The sequence below is a fragment of the Mustela lutreola genome, chromosome 5, assembly GCF_030435805.1.
Source record: "Mustela lutreola isolate mMusLut2 chromosome 5, mMusLut2.pri, whole genome shotgun sequence".
Classification (NCBI taxonomy): Eukaryota; Metazoa; Chordata; class Mammalia; order Carnivora; family Mustelidae; genus Mustela; species Mustela lutreola.
Window position 1 is genome coordinate 70486013 of NC_081294.1, and position 23897 is coordinate 70509909.

General features: G+C 48.5%; 1 protein-coding gene across 6 annotated transcripts in view; it reads right to left on the reverse strand.

The window, feature by feature from the left end:
- The window catches only part of ACSL6 (acyl-CoA synthetase long chain family member 6), a 60012-nt gene that overhangs the window by 12525 nt on the left and 23590 nt on the right, over positions 1-23897 (reverse strand). For 5 of the 6 annotated variants that reach the window (XM_059174503.1, XM_059174506.1, XM_059174507.1 and 2 more), the window contains 11 exons: positions 23806-23838; positions 22459-22510; positions 13726-13799; positions 12070-12147; positions 10308-10442; positions 9769-9903; positions 8682-8777; positions 7611-7683; positions 5523-5611; positions 4261-4377; positions 1185-1328 (listed from right to left, as the gene is read on the reverse strand). In XM_059174503.1, the coding sequence (XP_059030486.1) occupies positions 1185-1328; positions 4261-4377; positions 5523-5611; positions 7611-7683; positions 8682-8777; positions 9769-9903; positions 10308-10442; positions 12070-12147; positions 13726-13799; positions 22459-22510; positions 23806-23838 (1026 nt within the window). Of the gene's footprint in view, positions 1-1184; positions 1329-4260; positions 4378-5522; positions 5612-7610; positions 7684-8681; positions 8778-9768; positions 9904-10307; positions 10443-11934; positions 12013-12069; positions 12148-13725; positions 13800-22458; positions 22511-23805; positions 23839-23897 lie in introns of all 6 variants that reach the window. The other variant, XM_059174504.1, reaches the window with a different exon arrangement.

Consider the following 23897-nt stretch of genomic DNA (forward strand, 5'->3'; position numbering starts at 1 on the left):
AGTATATGCTTATGTTATGAAACATTTCCACCAATATGGCACACATTCTTGACTGTTTATTTTCTGACATATTTCCTTAACTTTGTTAACAAGAATTAATAAAGGGTAAACTTAAGGATATTAAGAATCAGTAAAGTTTAATTCTCATGCCAATCCCATGAGTACACCTTTAAGATGTCAGTCAAACAATTCTATGAACCCAAACACATATATTTCTCAAGGTTTCCCAAATCATTTGGAAATTGTTTTATTAATATGGCCCCCATTCATGAAGAACTCCATTTTAAGCTTTGAAAGGATTTTCTTTAAAATAATTTAATAATATTTGCCTAATGAATCCAATGACAGCACAAAATACATTCACAGTAACCTTTCTGAGTCTAAATGATGTTAAAAGCAGAATTTGCGGGGCGCCTGGGTGGCTCAGTGGTTTGGGCTGCTGCCTTCGGCTCGGGTCATGATCTCAGGGTCCTGGGATCGAGCCCCGCATCGGGCTCCCTGCTCCGCAGGAAGCCTGCTTCCCTATCTCTCTCTCTTTCTGCCTGCATCTCTGCCTACTTGTGATCTCTGTCCTTCAAATAAATAAATAAAATCTTTAAAAAAAAAAAAAAAAAGCAGAATTTGCCTAATGAATCCAATGACAGCACAAAATACATTCACAGTAACCTTTCTGAGTCTAAATGATGTTGAAAGCAGAATAAATATAAATCCTCCCTAATAATTTAATCCTAACTATCTTAACATATTAGCCATATATACAGAGAGGGAGAGCTATATTAGAAACAGTACTATTATTTGCAATACTGTATCCATTTATCTGTAGACCTCATCTGCATTTTTAAGATTAAAGAGCAGAAGAAACCCTGAATCTGGCTTTAGCATCTTATCTCAATATCCCTCTTGGAAGTAGGTGGAGCCCAAGTTAAAAGCAGTGGGAATGTTCATTACCACTACTTCAAGCAACTTTTTCACCTAATCACAGTTTATCAAACTCTACAAGTGAGATTTCTCCTTCAAAAGGAATTTTCTCTCACAATCTAATATGCAGAATATCAGTGTCTGATTGGAAAACAATGTTTATTACAACAGCCAAATACCAAATACTCAGGAAGTTATTCCCAAATAACTCCAGATTTTTTAGCAGGCCCAGTATGCGTGAGAGGGCTGAAGCACAGGAGACTCACCTTTAAGCTGTCCCCGTGGACATAGATTTGTGCCACAGGCTCACTCCGGATATAGATGTTCTCAATCTTCTCAGGCGCCACATACTCTCCCTGAGCAAGTTTAAATATGTGCTTCTTCCGATCAATAACTTTAAGAGTCCCTGCCTGTGGAATTGGACAAACTGCTTCAGGAAAAGATAGCATTCTTGAATCTAAACCCCTCACTCATCAGTGCCATAGCCCCTCACCCCTGCCTTGTCCCCCCCTGCAAACCCCACTGGATCTGGGCCTCCGCCTGAGGCCTCTGCCATTACACAGCCCCCTTGTGGCTAGAGAGGGCCAACACAAACCACAAACGAAATCTGCTAAGACACTGAGTGCCCACTGTCCTTTCCCCTCAGCACTTACCCCGCCTCCCACTCCCCACCCTCATGCCCAGCAAACGGGTGTCCTCCTCCTCAGAAGGCCTGCCTACCTTCCCCTCTCACCCAAGCTGCCTCTTTTCTCACCACCATCTTCAAATTCACTCCCTTGAATGATGCTTAGGCCTTTCTGCCCAGCTACTGCCTCTGCTCCCAAAAAGTGGCCTCTCCATCCCTCAGCAAACAGCAAACCTTGGCAGAGGTCCCCCGGGGACTCTTCCTGACAGACCAGATGGTATGCAGAGTTGTCACCTCTCCAGGACCTCGGCAGCAGGCAGGCCACCCCTTGAGCAATGAGTACTTGTGCTCCTGGCCACAGACTTCCCTAACTCCCTCTGACCTTTCTGAGTTTCTCAGGGGAACTGGTGTATCTCCTTCCTTTGGCTCAACCCTTGAATGTTGTACTTTCTTCACCTTCACTGACAACACTCCTTGAAATAACTGCCATTTGTTTCTTCATTGGCCACTCCCACAACTGCCTAAGTGTCCAGCCAAACCTCTTCACCGAATTCCAAACCCAGGACCTAACACTCAGGAGGCTTCAGAAACCAGACTGTTCGCCCTGCAGGACACAGTAGGAAGCCCATCATTGTCCTCCTCATGCCTGTCCCTCCCTCCAAGCCCCATACTTGGAGATGGCCTCTCTGTTTGCCTCTCCTAGAACTGCTGGCCATCAGGCTCGTTGTCCTCAAGCACAAATCCCTCCCACACCCACCTCCTTCACCCATCAAAACCCCTTCCTGACTGGATTTCTGCATATCCTCTGTCCCCCCTCCATCTGTTTAATTGGCTAAAGCAGAGCAAAGTCTCCAGAAAGGAAAAATGAGCAGGCCCTGTTTCATTCAAAAGCCAGGCTGCACCTTAGGTGCTTTCTGTACACTGGCTTCTTTGACCCTCATGGTACCCCCTAAGTGGGGCATCGTCACCTCATTCCACAGATGAGGAAAATGAAGATTAGAGAATTTGGCTGATTTCTCAAAAGCCACACAGCTAGGACGCAGGGGAACCAGGATTTGAATTAGGTCTTTCTGGATCAGAAGTTTGTACTTTGTCCTTAATCTACGTAATACTCTTTCAAAAGATTAATAATTTAAAGAAATGGACACCTACAGACTGCCTGTCCACTGTCCTGGGCTCCTAGTGTATACGCGGCTCTAGGTCTCCACATGAATTACTTTACTTGCTTCTCCTAACATCCTGCAAGGTGGGTGGTTGCATCCAACTTACTGGGAATTAGTACTAGAATCAGGGTTCTGTGGAACTTCAAGCTTTTACCAATTTTGAGGCCCTCCCTCTTTAAGAAAAATGATATAAAATGAAGTGCTGGGGCTTGGACAGTGCCTGTGCAAGTGAGGGGCTCTGAGCCTAGGCTTCCTCAGCAGAGGGAACGATGCACGCTCTGCCAGCCAGCAGGTCCTGTTGCTTCCCCAGCCTCTCCCCTCCACACCTAGGGGGCCTCAGGGAGAACCGCCTTCCTCACATCTCTCGTGTCTCTCTACTTAGCATGTGCTATCACTCCTACCCTGACCATCCTCTCCACCCTCTCCTCTCTCCTTGGAACAGGACTCACATCCTGAGACTCCCATAGGCGCCCGTCCTCCCCTGCCTCTCCCGTGACCCTTCACTTATGCCCATCACATTACACACCATACTGGCATCTCTCTCCTGAGCAGAGTCCCTGGCCCTGGGCACACACTGTGGGGTGCATCTGTGTCTGCTGTGGAAAAGGGCTTCTCAGGAAAGGACACAGATTCAAGGCCAGGGTGAATCAGCTCACCAGCCTACAGAGCCACCAGACGGTTCAGCACCATTCACATGCCTGAGAAACACTACATTTTACAGCGTCTACCCTAAACCTTAGCAACTTCACAAAGACACAGGAGACATTCCTGAGGTGGGCTGTATCAGGCCAGGGGATCTCTGTTCCAGCAACAAAGCCGTTTTCTGGTCATAGTTTTTAATCTAAGCATATCCTGTGTGCCAGGCATTGTGTCAACCGCTTTACAGGTGTAACTTCTTTTATTCCTCAAAACCACCATAGAGGTAATCAGTGATATTAGCCCCCATTTTACAAATGACTGAGTGAGGCACAATAACCAGGTCTGGTTAAAAGTCAGGGGCCGCAGCCAAAGAATATCACATAGCTTTCTTCTCTTACTCCACAAGAAAGTCAACAAGGAGCCCCAGAGAGGGATGAGGCTTTGGGCTTCAATCTCAGAGCAACTGCTGGCAGAGCCAAAGGAACTCGGACACCCTTCTACCTGGCTCCAACTTTTCCCACTGCTCAGTGCCACCTCTAGCCAGGTGCCAATGTCTGTGGGTCCCTAGGCCCTGCCTTTCTCAGACCCCCCAGAGCTATGAGCTTCCGGCCCCTTGTACCCCACTGGTCAGATTCCACAGCACTGACAGGAAAGAGATAAGGTATGGAGTGGTCTCAAACTCCAGCTGTGCCCTCCTATAAAGATCTCTATCACCTTTATCAGAAGGATGGACAGACAAGAAAGCTCTGGGGGCAAGATAAGGAAGAACCTCCTTATCCCCGCCCTCCCCCCACCCTGCAGTTGTTTCTAAATGGCTAATTATCAGGGAAGATATGGAGAAGAATTTTGCTTCAGAAGTGAGTTGGAATATACACCCTCCAACCGTGAGCATGTGGTGACTGGAAACTTACGCACCGGCAGCCACTTCCCAATGTCCCCAGTGTGCAGCCAGCCATCGCTGTCCAGGGCTTCCTTTGTCCTGTCTGGATCTTTCAAGTAACCTTTGAACACATTTGGTCCTCTCACGCATATCTGTAGGGACAAACACCAGGTTTCTGTTAGCCCACAGCATGAGGAACCCCGATGTGGGGCTGTCAGGAGGCTTGTGTAGGAGAATGTATCCTATCCTTCCAGAAATTTGCTGTGGAAACAGTAGGGATGGAGACAGAGTATAGGAATGGCCACCAGCAGACTGAACAGTCTTCTGCTTCTCTCCAACAGTATGTTCTGTCCTGGCCATGTTTCTTCCCTGTCCTGGTCCCCTACCCTACTCTCAGGCCTCCTGCCCTCCCTCCCTTCAGTAAGTGCTGCTTTGTGACACTGAAAGGGTCTCCTCAGATACTGAGGGATGCCTGATTCCACTGGAGATTTGAGCTCTCTGTGACATGATGGGGTCATCTGCTCCCATGGAGTGAAAAAGTATAGGCCAGCTCTATCCCCTTCTTCTGGTCTAGTTGCAAGGGTATGGCTTCTGCTGGGACACATACATAGAAGCAGGCCATGTCAGTTAGAAGAAAAAAATGGATTTTTTTTTTTAAGTTTAGGAATTTCATTTTTTGTTTTAAGATTTATTTATTTTAGAGAGAGAGCATGAGTGGGGGGGGGCATGGAGATTAAGAGGTAGAGAGAGAATCTCAAGCAGACACCCTGCTGAGTGCTCAATCTCAGATTGAGAATAAGACCTGAGCCACAATCAGGAGTTGGATGCTTAACTGACTGAGCTACCCAGGTGCCGCAAAAGTTTGCGAATTTCGAAGGATTTTTTTTAAAAGATTTTATTTATTTATTTGACAGAGAGAGATCACAAGTAGGCAGAGGCAGGCAGAGAAAGAGAGAGGAGGAAGCAGGCTCCCCACCGAGCAGAGAGCCCGATGCGGGACTCGATCCCAGGACCCTGAGATCATGACCTGAGCCAAAGGCAGCAGCTTAACCCACTGAGCCACTCAGGTACCCCAAGTTTGCGAATTTCAAGTCTTGATTTAGACCAGCCTGGTCCCAACCTTGGGGGCCGGTTGCTTCATAAGCAAGAGAGGAAATGCTGAATTCAGTAGAGTGAAATTAATCAGTAATTTAAAGTGACTTTATAGGGAGGGTGAAAATAAAACAATTCCATTGTTTTTCTTTTACTTACAGTATGTGGCATGCAGAGACATAAATGGCTAAGGTCCTAACTTTACCTCTCCCTCTCCTTTGGAGGTCCAATAGTTCAGTTCCTCGACATCGATGAGCTTGATATGATTGCAGGGGAGAGGTGCCCCTACATGCCCTAGAACACCAAAGCAATATGGCATTTGTCAGTGTCTAGATCAATTTCAGCACTGAAGATGCTCTGGGCCACATAAAAATCCCTTCAGTGTTGAAGTGGGGAATTACAGGAGAGCAATACACCTTAAAACGGGCATTTGTCACAGGTAAGCACTGATGATCAAAAAAAATTCTGGGGAAAAAACAGGCCAACCTCTGCTGGGCCTTTGTTTTACATCTGATTCTTTAAAAAGCTAAACAGGCACACCTGGCCCAGTACCAACCTGCACAGGGTCTATAGGGGGCCTTCTACCCACATCAACCATACCATCAGTATTTTTCCAATAGGGCCCATATTAAACATTTCCCCCCATTGTCAGACCCCTGGTTTTGGAACTGTCATCATTACTTTTCCACCAGTCAGCAGACTATGATGCATGCGCAAACCATCCAGAAATGTTTTTAAAATTTAGATTTTGATGAGCCCTGAAAGCCTCCAAGTCTCACGGACACCCAAGGGACGCTGGTGCTTCTGGTCCACATAATACACTTAGAGTAACAAAGGAATAGAAGACAACGATGAGATCATTCTTCCCTGAAAAATAAGACTTCAAATGTTCTTGCTCATATATACTCCAACTGCACAATTACATGGAAGTCATTTTTCTAGTAATTATGGTTGTTAGCACAATACCCTGGCAAGGTGGAGGGGGGTTTGAGTGGGTGCTGGCCAAGGTCCTGAAAGAAAAGTGCACCATGTAGATGAAAACAGGTTGCAACAGTCTGGTTTCTCTTTTAAAGAGGCTGCCAACTTTTACAATATTGTCTAAAGATATCTATCCTCTTATACTGAATAGCCTTGGCAAGTTTTTGTGGTAAGGACGACTTAAAAAGGCAAAATCTCAAAAATCTTACATAGGAAAATATAGAGGATGCCATTAGGAGGAAAGAGAGTGTCCAGAAAGAAGGGGATACATGTGAGTGATCAGTAAATATGATGACAGAATAAGAGAAAAGTTACTGATCCAGGGTTTTGGAAGAACAGTCCTTACAGTAAGTTTTCCAGGGGTAGAGACAGCAAAGAATCTATACACAAGATAGACTTTATTCACCTAGACTTTTAAGAGATAAAACTCAGACAAAAATGCTTCTGTCCTTGATGTGGTCAAATATGACTTCAATATGGAACACACCTATCATGTTTCAGCTGACTGCCTCAAGGTGTTCTGAAAAGAGCATGGCACTACTGTGCGTCTCTCTTTTCCATGTGTATCACCCTGAATTTTCTAGTGTGTAGCTGAGTAAACCTGCACTGAAAGAATGGCCCCTGGCTGACATAGGAAGTTGGTATCCTGAAGGATTCTTTTGCTCAGTGTTTTTCAGATTCTTCTGGTGTCTGGTTTAAATTCTGTGGTAGGCAATAAATACATGGGCTACCTACTGCACCCTCCTTGCTCTGAAAGAGGAGTCTCTTCAGAATGAAGGCATGGAAAGGAGCTGCTTCTTCTGGAGGATGCTGTTGCCTTCTAGACATTAACATCACAGGAGACCCCAGGTCCCAAAGGGTCTCAGAAATGGTTTAAGAAATAGTGCTCTGGTCACTATGAACTTTCCCTTCTTTCCTAAATCATACCTAATTCACACCCTGCTTCCTTCATTCTAAAATATTAGGTTCTAACCCACAAAATCCAACATACTGACATTTACTGATGTTGTTTACTGATGTTTACTGATAGTTCCACCTGGAACTACAGTCTGTGATCTACCGCTTCTTTATATATATATGACTTCTAGGTACCCATGAAAGAAATGGGAAAAGACAAAACATATTTGAAAATCACAAAAATATGTAGCAAAGAGAACACTATCCATTGTGCTACAACCCAGACATAACCACCATCAGTGTTTTTCTTCTTTTTCTGTCCTCTTTTTCCTAAATGACCCATAAATTTGTTTTCCATAAAGACGTTTTAGATCAGTGGTACCCCATGAATCATTCCCACATCTCCACTCCATCCTACCTGAGGTCCAGTCCCCGGGTGTAGTGAAGGTACACCCAGCTGTACACTCAGTTTGGCCGTAACCTTCATAAACCTTCAAATGAAAAACAAAACCACGTTGTAAGTTACATGTTACTACAGCTGACTGATTGCCCTTTTCAGCCAGCTAACCTCCCACTGAACATCTGGCTGTTCCATGCTGGGGGCAGTAGGAGGGGAGGTAGGCTACTCCAGGTGAAAACAACAGGCGTAGCTCCTTGGCTTAGAAGAGGTGCTATTTTTATACTGCAGACACTTAGGAGATAAAGTTATGTGATTTGGGGTGAAGATTTCTGACCTATTTTCAACTACTGACTTTATTTTTCATTTGGATGATAGGTATGAGAGACAAATACTTTAAAACCTACTATGCATTTTACTTTTACTCTGTAAGATATTTTCCCCCCTCAGAGCCCCACATGTTTGCAGGAATAGAGCATGTGAGATAGTCTGCCCTAGGAGTGCCCAGGCCATGCTGGTACAGAACAGGATAGTGAAGGGAGCACTGGCTTCTAAAGTATAAAAACTTAAGCATGGACATTTATGAAACAGTTGTGCCTACTTTACACAAAATACATGAGTCACAGCCCTGCAGATGCAGGAACTTAATAAATATTAACCGAATAGATAAATGAAGGAATGAGTATTTTAAGAGATGACAAAACCTGTTGAATCAAATAACAAAACAGCAGTGGGCTTGCATCACCCTCTCTAGTGCTCCTTTTGTGGGTGGGGAGATATTTTGCAGAATGGAGAATGCAGAGATGCTGGCACAGGTATGGGATGGGTTCTCTAGCACAATGATGACCCATACAGTTTAATGGACCCCTCTTCCCAGAGTGGGTACGCCTAGATGTCGCAGAATGTGACAAGATAATCTTGGCTTTCACTGACTCTCAACCTATTTCATCCTCAGAGGAGGGAGCCTTTGTCCCACTAAAATCCTGCCCCGAGGATCTTTTCCTCTCCAGTAGAGAGTGCAGTGGGTTTCCTCCTCTGCCCTGACACAGGTCCCATTGACTCTAGGGAAAGCGGTGGAAAGAAAGGCTGTACCTGGCACCCTAGAGCTGCCCGGAGGAATCCCAGCACCGTTGGGGACGCGGGGGCTGCTCCAGTGACGATCATCCGCACACAACCACCAAGACTGGCCTATGGGAAGAGACAAGAACCTGCCAAAGTTTGTGCTGCCAGAGATGGCATCTAGCCCGCGGGGGTCTCATCCAGGGTCACCACTCAAGAGTTGGACCCTACCTGGCCATAGGGGAGGGATAAAAGAGATAGCCTAAGGCTGAAGAAGTCCCTTCTCCTTTCAAATGAGTCAACCCAATCAGTTTTTCAATTTGACCCACAATATGGTCAACTTCTCTGCGTCTTTGGAGGTAAGTGTGCTATTCCATACTTTTGGCTTTCCCTTAAAATACACCACTCTTCCCTCACTCTCCCATCAGTTGCATGCAGCCAAAACAATTACTTAGGACAATTTCTTCCCACTCCCATGGTAATGGCATAGTCTTCTCTCATTTATAAATTGATTCCATGTGCTGCTCTATTTTACTATGCACAGCTGAGGACAACTGGATTCTTTAAGCACTTTGTTTCTGTAAGTTGAGCCAAGAGAGTTTAAATATTAATTGTCTTAGCTAAAAATAGAGTAGTAAAAAAAAAGTACTGCTACTAATTAGCTACAAATTCCTTGGGTAATGCAGAGCTTGAAAATTTATGTGGGAATACAGAAGTGAGTAATTTATGATCCACTCAGTCTAGGAGAGGTTGAAGGATTAGGAAATAGGAGGGGAAAGGAAGATTCTTGGCCTCATGGCTAGAACCTAGTGCTGCTGGAAAGCCAGCATGGCCAAGGCTAAAGGGAGGAGCAAGAGAAACTTAAGGCCACAGGAGCGCCTGAGGGCAAAGGCACCCCAATGCTTGTGGAGGCCAAGGGACCTGATGTCCAGGAGTCCTTCTTGCTGGTTGCCTTTTGGCAAATATCACACACACCCAAATAATAAAAATGAGTCCTTTAATATTTCTGTGGTAGCTTAAGTTTTGATTTCATGGGCAAATGAGTTATTTATAAAAGATTACAGGCCACTGGAATGAGCTTGTCAAATTCTACTCTAAGGCCACTTGTTCATTTTCTTACCTGAATCTTATTAAAGAAGAGTTCGTCCCAGATACTATCATTCCTGATGATTCCGCTCCGGACCTCAGCTTGTTTACGTTTTGCTGCAAACTCCAAGAGCCAGCGCTTTAATGGTGTGTCTGCCTGGCTGAAGATCTGAGGAACAGAAGTTGGAAGACAGCTGTCAGGCCTGTGTGCACTACCTCTAGACAGACACCACTGCACACCCCCGCCCCAGCCTGACCAACAGAGAAGCCATGCTCCATGTTGCCTCTGCAGGAGATCAGTGGATGTGTGACACCCAGCTAAAGGCTAACCAGCACCTGGTCACACTGTGGGGACAGAAATTCCTGAAGAAAAAAATCTCCTTAAACAAGGTGTTAGAGAATTGGAAGAAAAGAGGAGAAGGAAGGTGAGAGCAAAGGAATTTAAAAGGGGAGGCGGCATAAGGGAGGACCTGAGGGAGGCAGCATGGCAAGCTCGCCGGGGGCTCCAGACTCTGTCCAGACAAGCAGATACATAGCACCTCAGTCTGGTCAGAGACTCCCTAGGGGACTTACCTTGTCATACATCCGGTTCAGCAATCTAGGAACCACAGGGAAAATGGTGGGGTGCAGAGCCTTCATGTCATCTGAGAGGAGACGGATGTCTCCCTGAAAGAAGCCGACGCGTCCCCCATGGCAGTAGACAACAGACTGGAGGGAGAGGACAGGAAGGGAGGAGTTCCTCAGGGTGGTCATTCCTGGCTGCAGTCCAAAGCTCTGCCCCACATGGAGAGCATCCATGACCCCCTAACCCAGTTCTGGCTGCTGCCATGAGACACTCAAGAATATCATATGAGGTGCCCCCCTTCCCATTAAGTCCCACTTAGGCATGGGGTGAAGCAGCAAGAGATAGAGGGGGATCCTGGGCCTTTGGGAGATGGCAGAACAGCCAGTCTCACTGGTGCCTACTCCCTCATGCTCAACTCCCAAGCCCTGGGCAAGGGACTTCCTGAGGACTCAGGTCTCTGAGCTGTACTGCACCCTATCAACAGGTCTGCCCCAGGTCTATGGATTTCCCCCAGGGACACCTCAGCAACTCTGGAAAGGTGTGTAGCGCCCATGAGTAATGTTGGCTGTGGGTGTTGTTTGGTGTGGGGGACCAAGGCAGGGCAGGGGGACTGGTTGGTTCTTAATGGGTTTAGGAATATGCATGGGGCTTAATACATGCTCCCTTATTTAATGCTTGTTGCAACCCTACAAGTGAGGCAGCATTTATATCTCTATTTTATAGGCGAGGAATGCAAAACTCAGAGAGGTAAAGCCATTTGCTTAGAGTCACAAAACTAATTAATAGTGATGACCTATGGCACTCTAATCCAGACCTGAAAAGCTGGAAAGCATGCCCTAAAATACCAGCTTTCCTCTAAGCAAGATGGGAGAGGCTTAGTAGATACAGCTTAGGAGAGCCTGGGTGGCTCTGTTGGTTAAGCGTCTGCCTTCAGCTCGAGTCATGATCCCAGGTCCTGGGATCGAGCCCCACATCAGACTCCCTGATCAGCGGTGAGTCTGCTTCTCCCTCTCCCTCTGCCACCCTTGCTTGTGCTCTTTCTCTCTCCAATAAGTAAATTAATTAAAAAAAATACACAGATTATTCACAAGCTGGTTCCCTGAGTGACGCATGCCTGGAAAATTCTTTGTTCCCATAGTCTTGTGTGGACTCCTCCAACTCCCTCTGTACCCCTGCAAGGCTGTTCTCAGGACTAATCATTATGCTGGTCCCATCTCTGGAGTAAGGGGTCATGGCAGTTTGATTCCCCACCCTTACTGTCTTGTTTTCCTTTCCAGGAGTTCATGAGTTCTGGAAGTTATGGTACATAAGTGTCGTGGCCATAAGTGGAGCCACAGTGTACAGAATGTGAATGCAAAATACTTCTGCAAAGCTATGATCCTCTCTGAGCATGGGCCAACAGCTGGGGCCTCTCTCAGCCGAGGTATAACCACAAGTAAGACAAGGCAGGCCTGGGGTAGGCACTGGAGGCTCCCCAGGAGGGAGAAGTCAGGAAGCCAAGATCCCCCGACCTTTTGGTAGCTTCTGAGGACAGGGCAGTTTAGTTCTACTTCACGGCACCAGTGACAAAGTGACACTCTGCTAGGGTTCTGGGTTCTGGGCACAGACTGTGCCTCTCTGGAGCCAGGGCCTTACCTGCACCATTCGCTCAAACATGTGTGCTAAAGGCAAATAGGAAATGTGCACATCCGCACAAGTGGGAGCCCACTGACTCTGTAAGAAAACAGAAGGAGCCCAGGCAAGGCCCGGTCAGTCAGGTGGGCGTCTTACCTGGATCACTCTCTCAAACATGTGAGCCAGAGGCAGGAAGGAGATGAGCACATCGTCCTGTCTCGGAAAGATCACTTTCTGCAGGTGACGGGCATGGGAGACAGAAAGGAAAGAAACACTGACAGGAAGACGACGAGAGAGTCATAAAACAATACAGAGAAAATGGTCCTGGAGGGGCAAACAGGAAGAGGGGAAGGGGAATGGAGGGATGGAGTGGTAGGGGGAGGGAGAGAGAGAGAGGCAAGATATGAGAGAGAGAGAGAGAGAGAGAGAAACGGTGTGAGAGAGAGAGGAAGATGGAAGGCGCAGGAAGGAGAGAGGGAGAGAGAGACAGGGCAGCGTAGGAGGCGGAGTGTTAGGGCGCAGCCAGTGGGTCTAGGTTATCTGCAGAAGCAAAAAGCCCAGTGAAGCACACATAAACCAGCAGAGTCCAGCTCCGCAGGGAAGTCTCCTCTGGGGCCAGGCCCCCTTCACCATCTCCCTGCGGCACCTGGGCGCGGAGTCCGAGAGGCTTGCCTTGTCGGCACTTTCTAAGTCCTCCTTCCAGAAAAGGGACCTGGGGGCGCCCTAGCTCTGCACCAGCTGTAGCTGGGGTAGAAGCCCCAGGCAGACAGATGGCTGAACCAGACACTGCATGCCACAGCCTGGGGACAGGGCCTGTAGAGGAGGCTGAGAGGGAGCCCTGCTCTGCCCCCCTGCCCCTGACAAGCACATGGGACTGACCACAGTGACAGGGGCTGCACAAGGCCTGTGCTCAGGGGGTGGGCCAGGTCCTTGGGAGCTCTCCTTCGGTGGACTGCCCTGACCCCCACCCTTTCACAGGCCCTTCGTTCCCCGTTCCCCGGGGCTGGCTTCTGAACCAGTCTGGACAAGCCCTGGGAGCCTGGCTTATGGCTCCTGACATGGGTTCAGCCTCCAACAGTCTCTCACCATTCTACTAAAATCTATCAGTGTCTGGGGGGCATATGCTCCATGCCGCCACGTGGCATGAATGCAGAAGAGAGGTTTTTCTCCGCAGTGGAGAAAAAGCCTGACTTCCGTGAAAAGGAACATTCCTTTCTCCTTGAGGAAACTTGCAGGAAAAATAGATACTCACCACTTGTGGAAAAACATCCTTCTCTTAGTTGGTTATAAAATGCTAACATGCCTTGGTCAGGCCAAGATGTCAAGCTTTTTCTTTTTTTTTTTTAACTTTAGATTTACCTTTCCAAGTACAGTCTTACAAATTAGCAGTTGCCGTTATTTCTCAGACTCTAGCAGTCCTTAAACACAAAATGACTGAATTAAACCCTGACCTATGTGAAAGAGAAGTTATTAAGGATTACTTTCTAAATAAAGGTACATGCAAAACCACACATATTTCAATTTTCACAGTTAAAAATGAAAAACAGGTTTACATGTTTCTCTTTCTGGGATCTTAGCACTCTCAGAAATCAAACTGGCTATTTATCAGGCATGGGTCATTTCAGGGTTTGGGGGCTAAAGTGTTTATAAAAATCAGATTGCTCTAAATGACAAGAGAAAATCCTGCCTTTCATAAGAAAGGCAGCTCAGATTACATCAGGGGGAAAAAAAAGAAAAGAAAACAAACAAAAAACCTCTGAGGCTTGAGGGTGTCCTCAAGAGACACCTGTGTAGTGAATCTACTTTATTCACCTCTGTCACTTTCAGAAAGCCTGAGAAATCAGCCACCACGTTCCCATGGGTGAGCATCGCACCTTTTGGGTTTCCTAAAAAGAGAAAGCAAAAAGGCAAATCAGCTAGAAGCTCAAGGGCCACTGGGACGGTGACAGTCCCAGACACTCAGCACCCGAGCCTCTGGCCTTCATCTGCAGCCACTTCAGAGTCCTAGGCTGATGGGTGCTATGTCGGAGACTCTCACCCTGAAGCTCCGAGCAGCTTGGGACCAGAACACAGGTGACACAGTCCCACAGGCAGGGTGCCTTAAGGCCTGACTTATGACCTGTGCCTTCCTCCTTCTGCCTCCATGGGGGAGCACAAACTGTCATCCCCCAGTCTCCTCACATACACTCAGTACCCTGTGCTCCTTTCTGGGCTGAGCGGGTCTGTCTCCAGAATCCAGCAGCCCACTGTGCTGACAGAGGACTTCCTTGAAGCATGCAGCCCCTGTGAAGGCCCCAGGCTCAAGCCAGCCTAGAGGAGCAGAGCACGGGGTCAGCCCCTCCCTTGCTGGCAGAGATAGGACAGGAGGAGGATATTCTCACTTTGTCTTGATAAGACCTTTCAGGACTGCTTGTAGTGAAACCCAGGTCTGGTAATTCTACTCAGAAGACAGGGGCTAGGTGGGGACCCAGGGCACCATAGGCTGGGGAGGAAGGCCAGCTAGTCACCATTTCATATCAGGGTGAATAGGACACACATCTAACCAGCCTCTTGACTCCTGGCCTTGCCTGTCACCGCCAGCAGAACACAGGGAAGCCATTTCTCCTCTGTTTGCTTACCTGTAAAACAGAGACAATGCCCACCTCCCAGGGCTTTCAGAAGTTCTAAGAATATAATCTATGTGCAAAAAATGTTAAATTAAAAGTTTCCACTAAGGCAGCAGTTACAATAACCATGAAACTCCAAAAGTGAAAGACCAGACCCTGGGCAGAATTTACCCAGGAAATATTAAATAAACCAGTATGTTAAATTTGCAACCCTCACCTAGAAAGAGGTCATAAAAGGACTAAGTGACCCGAGATAAAAAGAGTATTGTAGTATATGCCACCACATTGCTCACACTGAAATGTTGAATTTTATGCTGTATGAAATTTACTTCAGTGAGGGGATGAGAGGAGGAAGAGGAGGAGGGGGAGGAAGATGAGGAGAAGAAGAAGAAGAGGAAGAGGAGGAAGGAGGAGGAGGGAGGAGGGAGGAAGAGGAGAGAGGGGAGGGGAGGGGGAGAGGGAGGAGGAGGAGGAGGATGGGGGGGAGAAGGAGGACCAGGAGGGGGAGGGGAAAGAGGGGGAGGGGGGAAGGAGGAGGGGGAGGGGAAAGAAGAAGAAAGAAGAACAAGGGGAAGGAGGAGGAGGATGGGAGGAGGAGGAAGAGGAGGGGAAGAAAAAAGAGGAGAAGAAGGCGAAGGAGGAGAAAAGGAACAAGAAAAAGAAGAGGGAAAAGAGGAAGGGGGAGGAGGGGGACAGAAGGAGGGGGAATGAAGGGAGAGAGGAGGAAGTGGAGGTGAGGAGAGGGAGGGGGAGAAATGGAGGAATGGATCTGTGAGAATTTCTTCGGAAAGAACTACATAGTTCCATAGCCCATCAAAGCAGGGAAGAATGCGGGGGTGGGGGGTGTCTTCTTTCCCAACCCCAAATCCACGTTAACTCAGAACTTGATCATGTTCCCTGTAGCTGAGGGTCCCGGTGAGAAGTGTAAAAAGCGTGTCTGCAAACAAATAAATCCCAGGGACTGGTTATGGAGTTTGCAGAAAGAACATTAGTCTTAGGGGGTACTGGGAATGGGGGGTTAAGAAGTCTTGTCCACTGGCCAGTTTCCTCCGACTCAGAAGGAAGCTGTCGTAGGCCACAGGCCAAAGGTGGAGTGGAGGAGGGAGCAGACAACCCAGAGAACACTGCCAGCAATCAGGACAACTCCCACAAGTGGTCATGATACAAAGAGCAAGTTTTAAAGGCCTGCCCCAAACTGCCTCTCCACTTCCCTTTCCCACTTCCTTTTTCTCCCTCCCCATTTTCACGTGGTGGGAGAGGGCCCAAAGCTTTATTAGCAAGTGGGAGGAGGAGGAGAAACACCTGAGTGAGAGGAGAGAGACAGGCCACCAGGCCAGCAGCCAGCCCCAGCTGGGGAGGGAAAACATGGCAGCAAAGTGATCAGATTCGCACTTTGGATGGACACCTGCAGTTATGAATTCAGACCGTTGGTGACTTACGACACCTATGAAATTGACATGACAGTGACCAAAAAAACACAAGAGGTCCCTGTTTTCACCCTACGGCAGAAAAAGTTCCCACTGAGTAACTTTAAAGGCATAGATGGAGTCAAAAGTCAAGTTACTCTCATAATTCTATCTTGTGTGGTCTGTGTGCTCACCTTAACTGGCACTCCGTCTGTCAGACACAGGAGTGTCTCAGTCTGACCAAGACGCATGGTGGGTGGGGTTTTAACAAGTGCTCTGGCACAAACACCCATTCTGCAAATCACAGAGGGTTTGGGGGGGTGGGGAGATGCAGAAGGTTACAGGGCTTTAATATGTAGCTGCCAAAATATCTTTCTTTTTTTCAAATGAAGACCCATGGGATCTGTTTTACATCTGGTGGTCTTTCTTTCATCCCAGCATCTTTCCTCAAACCCAAGCCCATATTAGGAACTGTTCCTGAATCATCTCCTATGTACAAATCCCACAGGATCTCTGGATCCATAGACTATTCTGGGGAATTTTCACCTATGGATCCCCAAGTTCTGGAATTTTCTAAGGAATACCCCCAAAATACTAGGTATGAACTCAGAACTCCCACGAAATACTATCCAATGCTATAGAACTTTAGATCTGCTAAGCTGGCTGACCTGCTCATGCCTAATGCAACCTCAAGGTGGTTGACTGAGAATCTCAAGAGCAAGTTGTCTTCATTCATGAAAATTGTTTGAAGCTTCCATTCGGTTCAGTCCACAATACACATAATGTTAGCAGTTACTCAGTTCTACTTAGACAAACCTTTTTCCTCTCCAACACTGAGAGAAAAAGTTTGTACCCTTTAGAAACAAACCTTTGGCTCCATCTAGGCCTTTACTCAGCGAGGGTGGTGGGGAATTGTACTTCTGCCCCTTGATGAAAACACAGGCACCTCATGCTTTTTCTGGTTATTGTCAGGTCAGTTTCAGGGGTGTTGTAAGTCACTGATGGACTGAATGCAGAACTGCAGGTGTCTATCCAAAGTGCGAATTGGACCACTTTACTTCCACTTCTTCCCTCCCCAGCTAGGGCTGGCTGCTGGCTCGGTGGTCTGCCTCTCCTCTCTTGCTCTGGCGTTTCTCCTCCTCCTCCAACTTTCTTGCAGATATGAGTGAGGTTTTATAAACTTCTAATGAGTTACAGAGTTTTAAAATATTCCCAGAGATGTTTAAATCATGTCTTCAAGTCATGCCTCCATGTGGTCCCAAAGGAAGAAGGAGAAGCACATGTTGACAACAAATCCTGGGACAGGACGCAAGGTCCGAGCTAGGAAGTGGGAGGTAAGGCTTTGGAAAGTTCTGCTTGCTTCTCTGATTCAGGACAAATGCTTGCTTCTGGTAGTATTTCCTTCAAATGTTTTATGGAGGAACAGGGAAGCATTCCTCACTAGACCTCTAGCAAAGTTAAAGAACCAGTGTTTGCTCTGGTTCTCTCCTTTTCTGTTCCAAAATCAGTGGAGGTGCTGCCTGGGCTCCAACATCTCAGCAACATGAGACCAACTGTCCCTTTCCAACCTTCTACTCACAGCCTGGCCATACTCCCATTTATTTTCTCTCCAGCTGCTGAAGTTAAAGAACTCTTCTTTGCAGATTCTGCAAAAGTCATTTGGATTTTAGTCAGTATTCTTTGGCTGGCCATCCACGGCTGATATGCAGAAAGGCATTTCACTGACTGAAGGTCTGCCCTGGATGGATACTGGCTCCAAGTGAGAGCAGTTATGGTGTTGGTGGAGGGTGGGAGGAGCTCCAGGTCTCTTCTACAGGGGTGGGTGGGAGCAGGATTGAGAGTAGTGCTGGGCCATCTAGCTAGAGGTTCCTCTGGCTGCTTGTTTCTGCTTTCATGCAAAGGTGGGTTACAAAAGAGGCTGATAACAGAAATGCTTGGGAAGATTTATAATGCAGAGTATTCTCCCTGCTTGAGGCTCCCACACCTTCTTTAGGATTGAGCCTCACAGCCCCATACCCACTACTTTTAAAGTTTTTTATTTGTAAACAATCAGACTTGAGAGCTGGTAGGAATACAAGTAGTAACTCTAATAGCAGCCAGTTACTGAACACCCACCATTGTGGGAACTGTGCTAGGTGGGCATCTCATACATGGTAACTCGGTTATTTCTAAAAACAGTCTATGCTGCAAATATCAAATGGCCTCATTTACTTCTTTTAAAGATTTTTTTTTTTCATTTGAGAGAGAGAGAAGGAGCAGGGAAATGGGGAAGCAGACACCCCAATGAGCAGGAAGCCCCACTCAGGCTCCATCATGGGATCATGACCTGAGCTGAAGGTAGATGCTAAACCAACTGAGCCACTCAGGCGCTCCATGAATGGCTTCATTTATATCCAAAGAAGTGGGGGCTTAAGACTGGTAAAGAAATTCTCCTAAAGCTGCAGAGCAGGAGTGCTGAGATGTAGTTTCATGCATATAGTCACCTAAGTCTTGAACTGAATGGTGTAAAATAAATAGGCCAAGGAGAATATTTTCCCAAGCTCCTATCTCTGAGCTGCCACAGACGTAAGGCTTTGGGGCATCTTCATGCTCAGCAAAAGGACTGCATATGAGTGAGCTTTCCTGGGTGTCCTCAATTAGAACAGAGGAGATGCCTCTACCCACTCTTCCTCCCTTCTCTAGGCAGGGCACATCTCTTTCCTGGTGGCACCTGGAAGCCTCCTCTCTCCTCCAGTCCAAACCAAAGCTACGGGGGCTCGGCTGCACTGAGCAGCACCTCCCTTTCTCTGTCTCTAGTGGCTCTTTCTCGATACCAAGAAACACTTGCAGGGGTTTCCAAGAAAATAACAAGAACCCACCCCCTCCCAGCCTCTGCCAGCTCTACTCTTGCTCTGTTGTTCCTTCAGAGCCAATGTATGTTTTTTCCTACAGATCTCTCTTACAGCACAACATACATATATAGTAAAGTGCCCAAATCAGTATATGGTTCAACAGATTTTTTTTTTTCTCAAAGTGAACTTACCTGTGCAACCAGCACCAGGTCAAGACATAGAACACCATCGGTAATCCAGGGCCCCCTTATCCTGGAAGGCAACCGTTAGCCTGACTTCTAAAAGCGTAGACTAGTGGATTATGTTTGTAACTTTAAGTCAAAGAAATCATGCACTCTTTTGTGCCTGGATTCTTTCATTCAGCATACGGTGAGGTGGATGTTCTACTGGGGTATACCATTCCATCACTGATGGGCACTGGACTTGTTTCCAGATTCTGACTCTCCACACAGCGAGGTCATGAATGTTCTGGAGCAGGCCTTTTGGTGACGTGGCCAAGCTTCTTGAAGGAATTATCCATACCTGTTGAAGTGACATCCTCACCTCCCGTTCACTCCGCATTCCCCTACCATCAGCGTCTACATCCAGCCTCCACTCCACGATTAGCCTTTGCCAAGAGCACCAGCAAGTGTTTCTGCAGTGGCATCCTCTGTATGGCGCAGCCACCAGACAACACTGACAGAGTCTGTTCTCCTCCAGCGTCTCCAGCTGCACCCGCTTAGCCTCCATTTGAAACCCCAGCCCCTGTCACTCATCTCCTGCCAGTGCTTCCAGGATCTGGCCTGAGACTGCTATTCCTTCATTCAGCTCTCCCTCAAAGCAACATTTTCTTCTTTGCCGCTGATCCTCAGCACATGCTGATCCCCAGCACATGCTGATCCCCCTCCCGAGAATGCCCTTCCTCCTGTTCTCCTCCAGCTACCAATGTTCCGGGACTCCGCAGATGCACTTCCTCTGGGAACATTTTCTGTCGTGCTCTTCCCGTCCCGCAGTGGCCGAGTGCTGCAGGCACGCTAGGATGCGGACCCTTGGGGCAGTGACCACATGGTACCAAACGGCTAGGTGACATGAGCTGTGAGCCCATGGAGACAGGGCTCTGGCTTAGCCATCCCTGTGACCTCAGCCCCCAGCACTGGTCTGATGCATACTGGGTGCTCCACAAATGTGCTGAGTCAATCTACATAAAGTAGGAAAAGAATGCTAAAAGCATACCAGTTAAGAAAGGTATGTTTTCTTCTCTGGGAGGAGAGGGTACATGTCCTCATAGAATACATCTTAATTATTCATGGGGCCCAATTTCCCAAACTGGGCCATATTATACCACAAATCTTCTTTTCTTGGGGAGAAGGGGGTGTCAGATTCCTGTCCAGCTAATAGTCATTTTATGAATTATGAACAACCAACCCACACACCCAGCCAGTAGCCACCCCTGAGGACGGATGAATTCCAAGCTCTCACCGCCTCCAGCGCCCTCTTGGCCTGACTATGGGCTCCAAAGCACGGCTTATGCTACAAATTTCCACAGAGGTTTCCATCACATACCAAGAAGAAAATCTTCCTAGAATGATTTCACCAGAATCACCAAATGTCAGGTTTAGATTATATTTTCTATCTTTCCCCACTGAAAGAACAGTGTGGCTCTTGATGAAGCTGGGAGCCAGGATGATTGGTATGGAAGGGAAGCTGGTTTGGGGCTGTGACACACCTTGCTGATGTGCTCAACAACAGGAAGGCTACCGGGGCACAGCAAGTTCAGGCGAGGGCCAAGGAAATCCAGGTACTGCCAGGCAGGACAATGAGAGCTGTGCTCCATCCTCCAGCTCTGCCCCCAGCACTAGCGGGAGTAGGAGGCTTGGGCACTAAATCACCACTTGTTGGCCAAGCTCTGTATGTCCCACTGCCACCACCCAGAGCCTTGGCAGGACAGCTTAGCTTCCTGCAGTGACTTCATGGTCTGCACTTTCCTGCAGTGACTTCATGGTCTGCAAAAGTGCTAGACAGGAGGCCTGCCCTTTCCAGCCAGGTGACAGTACATTTCTGTGTTGTGAGGTTCTTTTCCAGAAACACGGCAACATCAAGTGACTCAGGAAAAGCCTAGCTGCACGCTTGAAGGGCAAGGATCCAAAGCTAAAGGCCACAGTGGTCACGTGCTCCCCAGACCAGGCTGGAAAGACAGGTCACTAAAAGTTTATGTCCTGAACCTCATGACAAAGAACAATATAAACCTGAAGGGCGTTTCTGAATTCTGGTTTGAATCTAGATGTCAGCCCCTGGAGAGCAAATGCTACATTACTTCTTGTCTGACAAAAATTAGCAATGTGGGGCGCCTGGGTGGCTCAGTGGATTAAGCCGCTGCCTTCGGCTCAGGTCATGATCTCAGGATCCTGGGATCGAGTCCCGCATCGGGCTCTCTGCTCAGCAGGGAGCCTGCTTCCCTCTATCTCCCTCTCTGCCTGCCTCTCCATCTGCTTGTGATCTCTCTCTGTCAAATAAATAAATAAAATCTTTAAAAAAAAAAAAATTAGCAATGTGGTAGAAACCCTCAAACCCGAGTTAATGGCAAAGATCCATCTTGATCCAACAAAGCCAAGTTTATGGTGATCCGTCTTCATGGAGAGTCCTGCTCATGGGGCTGGTCGGACTTAGAGGCTGTGTGTGTGGAAAGCGTCAGAAGCCCCAGATTCACTGCCCACCCCACCAAGAGCTATCACCAAGGCAGGCCAGTCCTCAGTCTGGAAAAAGAAGGCTAGAAACTCGTTGCCCATTCGGAGAAAAGACAAGCAACTTCCCAAGTCCAAAGATGAGATGGAGCAGCAAAGGGGAAGAGCGCTGGCCTGGGGATCACAGGAGCAGGGCCCCAGTCCCCCACCTCCACTTGCTAGTGGAGGCCCCCTGGCCAACCCCCAACACCTGCTGGCCTCACAGGCTGTGCAGAAGCCCCAGCAGCTCAGTCCCTGGGTCCACAGGGCACTGCAGACTATGACGTGCTGTGTGCATTATCGTGTGCATCCTGACCCCACCCCCACGCAGCCTGCCTTGGCTGTCCCTGCTATGCAGCTGTGTGCCCTCCTCTGTCAGCGCCAGGCATGTGGGTGTCACTTCTGCTTGTCCTTGTCCCCACAGCCATGCCCACAGCACACCAGCCCCACCCCACCCCACCACAGAGCCTTTGCACCACCTTTTCACATTATATCCCCTCTCTTCTTTGGCACTTTCAAGAGCCCCCATCCCAGGTGAGAAGCTGGGCAGAGTGGTGGCAGCAAGTTTACGTGACTGGCTCAGACCCCCCAGCAAGTAGGGGAAGTGGGATTCAAACTGAGGCTCTCAGACACCAAACCCCACACTTCTTCCCCATCTCTGACACAAAGGCCAGCCAGGGGCAGGAAGCAGCGGGGTGAGAGCTGCTTCTCAGGGAGGGATGAAGTGACTCGGCTACCCAGTCCTCCTCTGACCCCAGTTTAGGTACTGGTGAGCCCCGACCCCACGCCTCTCAGACTACACTGTCCATTCACGTCCAGCCACCTGGGCTGCCTCCTACTGGGCACTGGGAGTGGCAGGAAGGGCCCAGTGTCTGGAGCCAGCCATAGGACAAGGCTCAGCCCATGCCGCCCAGGACACCAGAGAGCCCTGAATCCGCCCCACCAAGGCTGCTAGAGAAGGTTGCCCGTGGCCCCGGATGGTGATCTGGGCACCTCTGCTCACCTGTTGTGCCGCTTGTGAAACACACAATGGAGAGGTCGCTGGGCTTCGGGGGCTGCAGGGTGGAGAAGAGGCGTGAGTTCAAGGTACCCAGTGTGGCCAACCAGGGCCCAGGATCTCCAGGCCTCTCTACCAGCCGGCCCTTTTGTGCGCCCCCACCCGCCATGTGTGGGTATGGGGCCATGTGGGCCCAGGCGCATGCCCTGCACACTGAAGTCAGAAGGGCAGGCTGGCATGTCCCTGGGAAAGGGGAGGAGAGGCTGAGGAACCCTAATAGGAGCTTGGAAGTCCATCTGTCCCACAAACCTCTCACCGGCATCTGCTGCCTCCCTGACTTGAATCAGAGTTCAATTCTAGATGGGACTGGGCTGCAGTGGCCACATCTAGGCCTGAGGCATGTGATCCAGTGGTCCTTCCTTCCCACTTTCTTCCAAATGTCTGTGGTTAGGCTTGGGAGCAGAACATGTGGCGCAGGAACTGAGCTTCCCACTGGGTGACCACTGGGTCACCCATGTGTCACCATGACTGCTCTGCGTCAGGCCCTTGTCCTTGACACAGGATACACAGTCCTGGGGTCACCAGAAGAGCTGAGCACATCTGATCACATGCAGAGGACATGACACAAGTTCAGAATGAGGGACAAGCCAGATCCCTCCAGACAAATGGAACAGAGGATGGGCTCTGGGAGAGAACTGGCCTGGTAGAAGCAAGGGCATGCCAGGGGGTCGGAGAACAGCAGTCTAAGGCTGGTTTTTTGTGTGTGGGAGGTGGGCACCTCCCAGAGCCACCTGTGATGGCCAGCCCATGTATGAGAAAACTCAGGGCCTTGCAAGAAGAGGGGAAGGGCTAAGCTAGAGGGAGGAGTGAAGGCAAGAGGCCTTGTAAGCAAGCTGAGAACCCCTACAGGGCCCTCCCAGGGCCAGTGAGTGTCACTGGTGACTCAACCCCAGGCAGTATCACTTGAGGGCAACACAGAAAAAAAATCACAAAGCAAAAATGAAGAAAGACAGCTTCTGCTCTCCCCGTCTTTACAGAGTTCACTACCGTCAAAGAAAACCATGCACTGTCCCAAAGAAAATCCTCCTGGAGAACTAAGAGAGGCCAGGATTGGCTGCCCTTTTTCCCTCCTTCCTCAACACCTGACTCCTGTTCCAGGTCACTTTCTAAATCCTCACCCACAGAAGTCCTGGCACTTTGAGCATGCATTTCACAAGCTGCTTAGTGTAGTTGTTAATCAGCACAGGGGTGCTACTCTGACCTCTTATCAAGCTCCTGGGGAGGGGGGTGTCTGTGAGGATCAGCTCTGCACAGCATCTTGCTCAAGAAAGACCTGCTGGCAGAGGAGCTTACCACAGGAGCCTGATGATTCTGTTGGCCACACTCCTGGAAGAGAAAGGTACCATTTTTAAATGCTCAAAAGTTCTCATCCATCAAATCAAACG